A 6,321-nucleotide genomic window follows, 5' to 3' on the forward strand; every position below is an offset into this window, starting at 1 on the left:
TTTACCACCGAACAACTTGTCAAGTTCTTTTTATATCATTATTATATCGATAGCATGTAAATCCAGATCCCACATGGCATCCATATAATATATGACATATTAAGGATTATACAGTTATTGAGTGACATATTGTGGATTTATAAAAGAGGCCAAAGTTCCCCGAGAACACGATGGATCCACCAAGTGTGTTTGGTTCTCCGTATCTTCCCTATTTTAGCGCAGTGGATGCGTAGAATTAAAAAGAATCATGTTTAGTTGTCTACATTCACTGTTACAGTCGGACCCGGTAGGTGCAAGTATATGATATCATTCTTATTTGTGAGTGAAGCTTGATTCAAACTTTATTCCGCAGCATGATACTCATTTGTTAGTATTACAAAATCATCTTTCGTACGAGTAACCAATCACAATCTCATCTATTATATCTGCTCATACAGTCTCAAATTCAGTAAAACAAATAAATATCCAAATAAAAATATCCAATTAAACATTTTATAAATATAACTTACTCATTCTGTTTTCATTCAAACTACTTTGTCGAAGAAAAACCCAAATGGAGCTCATGTCACTGAAAGGATAGGTCGGGAAGTGGCGGGCCACACACCAAAACGGGAGGCCCACTTGGAGGCGCTGGCTCTCTCGGGGCCGTTGTCTCCACCACAGCATTTTGTGCAGGCGGCAGCGAACCAAACGAGAGAGCGCGAAGCCTCGAGAGGGGATCGAAAGGGTGACGATGCCGGGGCTCACGGCGCCGTCCAACTACGCGGAGGAGCCGCCGCGCCACCCCGCCCTCAAGATCAACTCCAAGGTCCGTCCCGCCCCCCGCCCCGCCTTGCTCTCGCGTCCGTGTCGTGTCGTGCCGTGCCGTGCCCGCCGGGGATTGATGGGTGATTTGGGTGCCTTGTGGTGTCCCCGGTCGCGCGGATTCGTTGGCGACTTTGCTTGGCCCGGTCCGCCGGATGCGTGAGAGGGTTTCGCTTTGCCCGGATGCGTCCAAGGGGATCATGGCACCGCCGTTTATGTTGTGCAGTAGAGTGCCACCGCCCTTGTGCGTAGACGTGCTGCTGATGCGTAGATTAGTGAAGTGGATGGGTAGGGAGATTTCCAGTCAGGGTCAGTGTGCAAATGGATTCCCGTTCCAGCTTGAGAAACAAAGGCAAACGGATTTAGGATTGGGGTGATGCATGCACTCGGATTTGCTTCTCTGTCCGCTGCCAGCCTACTTCAGTGTGTGTAGATTAGAAGAGCTATTCCTGAATAAGTGTGTGGTTTAGTTGGATCTATCCCTGAATTTTGTCAGTTGGTTACACCTGATTGCATTATGTTCATGTGCAGGAGCCATTTAATGCTGAGCCTCACCGATCAGCACTAGTTTCATCCTACATCACCCCGGTGGATTTTTTCTACAAGAGGAATCATGGACCAATTCCTAAAGTCGAGGACCTCTCAAGGTTTTTGCAGAAAGTGAACCTCGATTTACCATCATGATATGTTACAAACACTTACATTTATACATGATTGGGTCAACAGATACAGTGTTTCCATCACTGGTCTTGTCAACAAGCCTATTCAGCTATCCATGGCTGACATTTGGTAATGTTTTCCTTAATATCTTATCATGTGACATGAATATCCTTTGACTTTGAGGAAAGAATTGACATAAACTTTGCATTCAGGGCTCTGCCAAAGTACAATGTCACGGCAACTTTACAGGTTTTCTTCAGATACCATATATGCCTTGTCCCCCTAATCTTTCTATGATGACTAATTTATTGGTATTTCTAGTAACCTAAGTATGTAGCAATATGATTTTGGTATGAACAGTGTGCGGGAAACAGGAGGACTGCGATGAGTAAGGTACGGAAAGTGAGAGGTGTTGGGTGGGACATATCTGCTCTTGGAAATGGTAAGAGATGTGCCATGTTGTTTTATAATGTTCGGAACTTAAGGAATGCATTTAATTTCAAGGTTGTTGAAATGCATCCCGATGCACTTGTCTTAGCGCATAATGGCATCCATAATAAAATGCATTTTATTACTGTGTAAGTTTATTTTGTTTACTATAATAAGTACAAAGATAGTGATCATATGAATGTAGGGGATTTACAAGATCTGCTGCTTTTTACTATCCGTAGAATTTTATCTACTTCCATTCTGGACTCCTAATTTTATAGACTGGAACCAAAAAAAATCATTTTTACCTTTCAATTTTTTCTACTGAATCAGTAATAGAATCATAAAGAAAGTGCTGAATGGTTGGCTTCTGTATGTCCTCATCAAACTTTCTCTGTACAAACCGACACTTGTGTTTCTTGTTGATTGGAAGTTTAAAACGGTTCTACTATGTTCTAATCTTCTGTATCATTCCAGCAACTTGGGGAGGAGCGAAATTATGTGATGTCCTTGAACTAGTTGGAATACCTAAACTCAGTTCAGTGACATCTTTGGGAGGGAAGCACGTTGAGTTTGTCAGTGTTGACAAGTGTAAAGTGAGTATGTTGGTCCGTATTGACTGGCAGCAGCTTTTATGGCCACCACTGATCTCATGTTTGTGTTTCAGGAGGAAAAAGGTGGTCCTTATACGGCATCCATCCCATTGAAGCAGGCAGCAGATCCTGATGCTGATGTATTACTTGCATATGAAATGAATGGAGAGGTGAGCAGACATTGACCTTTCTTTTCATAATTGAGATTTGATTTTACATAGTCTCCGGTACGATGTTCAAGTTATTCTTCAGAAAGTGGATTTTTCGTTATGCCTTTGTCCCAGTTCTACTTCTTTGTTCCCTTTTCGTTAAATCTAACATCTTGTTCTGTTACTTTATTATTACATAATACGATTTCTCCCTTTGAAGTAGCTTCTGGTCAATTAGAGTGATAATACTAACCACGTATGTAACTATCTGTAATATTAAATTAACATGCTGTATTAATATTGATTGTAATACAAACAGAACGGCTAGAGTACAAATAATACCTGAATTAATCTCTTACCGAATTTGAATATTCATCAGAGTCCTATTTGGCACTGAAGGAGTATGTAATAATTTAATGTGATACTGCTCTCGCCAAGCGCTGGTGCACAAGATTTTGAAATGTTTGATGTTAAATAATACTTTGCTTGAGTTATAATGTAACCCTGTACTTTTGCTATACTTTCCTGATGTTGCAATTCTAATGTGGATGTATTCCATACTTCACTTGCTATATATTTACATGTATAGATCCTCAATCGTGACCATGGATACCCACTCCGGGTTGTTGTACCTGGTGTTATTGGTGCACGCTCTGTAAAATGGCTGGACAGTATCAACATAATCGAGGAAGAATGCCAGGTTTTCTGAAAATATGAATGCAATGCCTTTTCATCTTTAGTTTTTTATGTTCAAAACTGACTGCTATTCTCAACCAGGGTTTTTTTACGCAAAAAGATTACAAAATGTTTCCACCTTCCGTGGACTGGGACAATATTAACTGGTCAACTAGAAGGCCACAAATGGACTTTCCTGTGCAGGTATACCACATTATCAATTCTTCTATGCTAATTGTTCTGCTATGTTTCTGGATAACTTATCTTCACTTACTTTTGATCAAGTAGTCTGCTATCTGCACGCTGGAAGATGTAGATGTTATCAAGGAAGGGAGGGTTAGTATTATTTCCATAATAACGTGTACTCTGTGACTCCATCCTGCATACATACTATGAACAAATTTGGAATAAGATTTATTCACACTCTTCTATGTTTGCTTGCTGCAGGCAAGAATTGCTGGATATGCACTTTCAGGTGGTGGCCGGGGCATTGAGAGAGTGGATATATCTGTTGATGGGGGTAAAACATGGGTTGAGGCTCATAGATATCAGAAAGACAACATGCCTTACGTATCTGATGGACCTCAGAGTGATAAGTGGGCTTGGGTACTCTTCGAGGCTACATTAGACATACCAGCAAATGCTGAGATAGTAGCTAAGGCGGTAAGTGAAATCCATCACAAACGCACTTTTTCAACCAACTTTTACTGCTTTGCATAAAACAGACTGAAAATGCATCTTCTGGACTACAGGTGGACTCAGCTGCAAATGTTCAACCCGATAATGTGGAAGACATATGGAACCTCAGAGGAATCCTCAACACATCTTGGCATCGGATCAAAATACAGAATTCAGCATGCGTAGGAAGATCCATGATGTGAAATATGCACACTGCTGATCACTTGGAACAAGCATGGTGGTGATCCTTACAAGTTTCATCATTTCACCAAAATAATAATAAGTCATTGTTGCTTTCTTCGTTCTCACATCAGACCACATCAGAAGTGTTGGAGTTGTGTTGCTGGTATGGAATTTGAGTTTCTCGGTGCCTTCTATGTACTGTCACCTGATGCTCCTGTTTTATCCTCACTGTGGATAACTGCTGCTGTTGGTTGATCTGATATCAAGAGATTATCATTGCATTTTGCATTAACAATTACTGTTGCAGCACATAATCACTTGCTTTGTGCAAAATGGCAACTGTCGGAAGAGAGGCGCACTTCACATCGCAGGTTGAGCATGAAAAATAAGGAAAGAAAGCTGCTGCTTGAAATTATAGAACGTATAGATATAAGAGTAGAGATGCTGAATTAACATGTATAGGAGTTGCATAGAGGTGAAGATATATCTTCTCTTAGCAGTGAAAATGGAAGCATCCAGTGGTGCTACGAATGGACCTAAACAGGCGTCACTTTACAAGAACATTCTCTGAATTGACATTTGTCACTTGGCAGGAACGGAATGCAGTTGCCGTGAATAGCACGATCGAGATCGAACTTCCACAACGAAATTGAACATGCCCACTTCTGATGTTGCAAAATTCTGCCGAGCTAACCAAAAGAAAAAGCTGCATGTCTAAGTGCTTCCTGCTTACTATTCATGCCCGCTGTCATTGCCCTGCAAAAGTGTTGAGAAAAAAACTTTAGAATCTGAGTGCTACAAAAAGTTTAGAATTGTAAAGACAGGAAAAATATATCAGCAAATCACCTAGTTTACAACAGAGCATGCATACTTACAGCATTTGGCATTTGGGTCATGATTTAGAATAGATCCTTCAGTATTGTGCCTAAAGAATCCTTAGCTAATGGAAACTTTTTCACTTCTTTCTCTCCTGATTCTATGGAATACTTAGCTGATGCAGTACCATTTTGAAGCTGCAGAAACAGACACCAGTTTATCCTGGTCAGATCTTTCATCTTACATAACAGATATCCTCACTGCAGTTCAGGTATATAACTGAAATGGTTCTGCGAACAGAAAGGTATGTCAACCTTCCATTGAACTCTTTTCTCACTTATGAAAAGGATAATGGAGCATCTAGCATCAAGTTCAGCAAAACTGCAGAAGACTCATGAAAAAGCACCACGCAACAATTGTGTTTTAAGTGTTACACACCTCTTTAGCAGCAGCAGCTGACTGTTCTGACTTGTTCCCATTCTGATTCGAGTGGCATTCTGCTGTCCCCGAATGCGGAACAGATACCTACGGAACAACTCAACTCGGTAACATGAGATGTAAACAATCGAGATAACAATAAGCAGTTAAGCACATGCTTGACATCAGATCATCAACGCACGAATACCACGAATACCAAAATAAAATTTGAGCTATGAACATGCCATCAACCGTTAAATGATGAGCTATTCAATCCATTTTACATAAGCATAAGATATTTTTCAATAAATTGATGATTTGTCACTATAAAAATTGACCATTTAATTATAATACCACTCGTCCTAATAAAATATGAGACCATCTGACTAAGTGACTATAAAACTAAGTGACAAATAAGCGACTCACTTTTTAGCGATCGCCATTACCTGATCCTTCGCAGCATCTTCCTGCCACTCCGGCTGGTGGTGTTTTTCTTCCTGATGGTGCTTGTCTGCCTGTCAGTCGTCCGTCAATTAAGCTCTGAAGGAAGCTATCGGCTTCTGGCCTACTTGGTAGCTTTCTTCTGGTTGATTTGTTGGTTCCTCCAGTGGAGGCGCCAACGACGACGACATGCGAGCTTTTGCGTCTCCAAGCTGTCTCCGGTGAGATCACCATTTGTGTTGAAGTCTTTGGCGAGGGCTATGCGAGGTTTGTAGGTGCTTGTGTGATGTATGTGTGTATGTGCTGGTTGTGATTGGGGGCTGGTTCTTCATCCCATATGCTGCAGTTTGTTGGTCTTTGGTTTGTTGGCGCACGGTCCGACAGCGCCGATGCTTGTTCTAGGCCTCCATCTTTGGTGCAGCTAAGGGTGGAGGTGCTAGTGGTGTGTTTCCTCTTTCGGATGTCGCGAGAAAGAT

General features: G+C 41.3%; 1 protein-coding gene and 1 long non-coding RNA gene across 2 annotated transcripts; one reads left to right on the forward strand and one right to left on the reverse strand.

Annotated features, from left to right (window-relative positions):
* The first annotated feature begins 621 nt into the window (after positions 1–621).
* Positions 622–4,431, forward strand: LOC133899011 (sulfite oxidase-like). The gene is made up of 12 exons (XM_062339883.1): positions 622–808; positions 1,336–1,451; positions 1,531–1,593; positions 1,677–1,713; positions 1,825–1,906; positions 2,371–2,489; positions 2,561–2,656; positions 3,225–3,335; positions 3,413–3,514; positions 3,599–3,646; positions 3,758–3,973; positions 4,063–4,431. Exons 1-12 carry the CDS (start codon positions 734–736, stop codon positions 4,189–4,191), a joined length of 1,194 nt encoding a protein of 397 aa, XP_062195867.1. The 5' UTR covers positions 622–733; the 3' UTR covers positions 4,192–4,431.
* A 358-nt stretch (positions 4,432–4,789) lies between these two features.
* LOC133899012 (uncharacterized) lies at positions 4,790–5,549 on the reverse strand. Its single transcript, XR_009906293.1, has 3 exons — positions 5,426–5,549; positions 5,047–5,184; positions 4,790–4,927 (listed from the first exon to the last, which is right to left on the reverse strand). It is a non-coding gene; the product is annotated as an uncharacterized LOC133899012 (long non-coding RNA).
* Positions 5,550–6,321: the final 772 nt, after the last annotated feature.

Source organism: Phragmites australis, chromosome 18 (assembly GCF_958298935.1).
Source record: "Phragmites australis chromosome 18, lpPhrAust1.1, whole genome shotgun sequence".
Taxonomy (NCBI): domain Eukaryota; kingdom Viridiplantae; phylum Streptophyta; class Magnoliopsida; order Poales; family Poaceae; genus Phragmites; species Phragmites australis.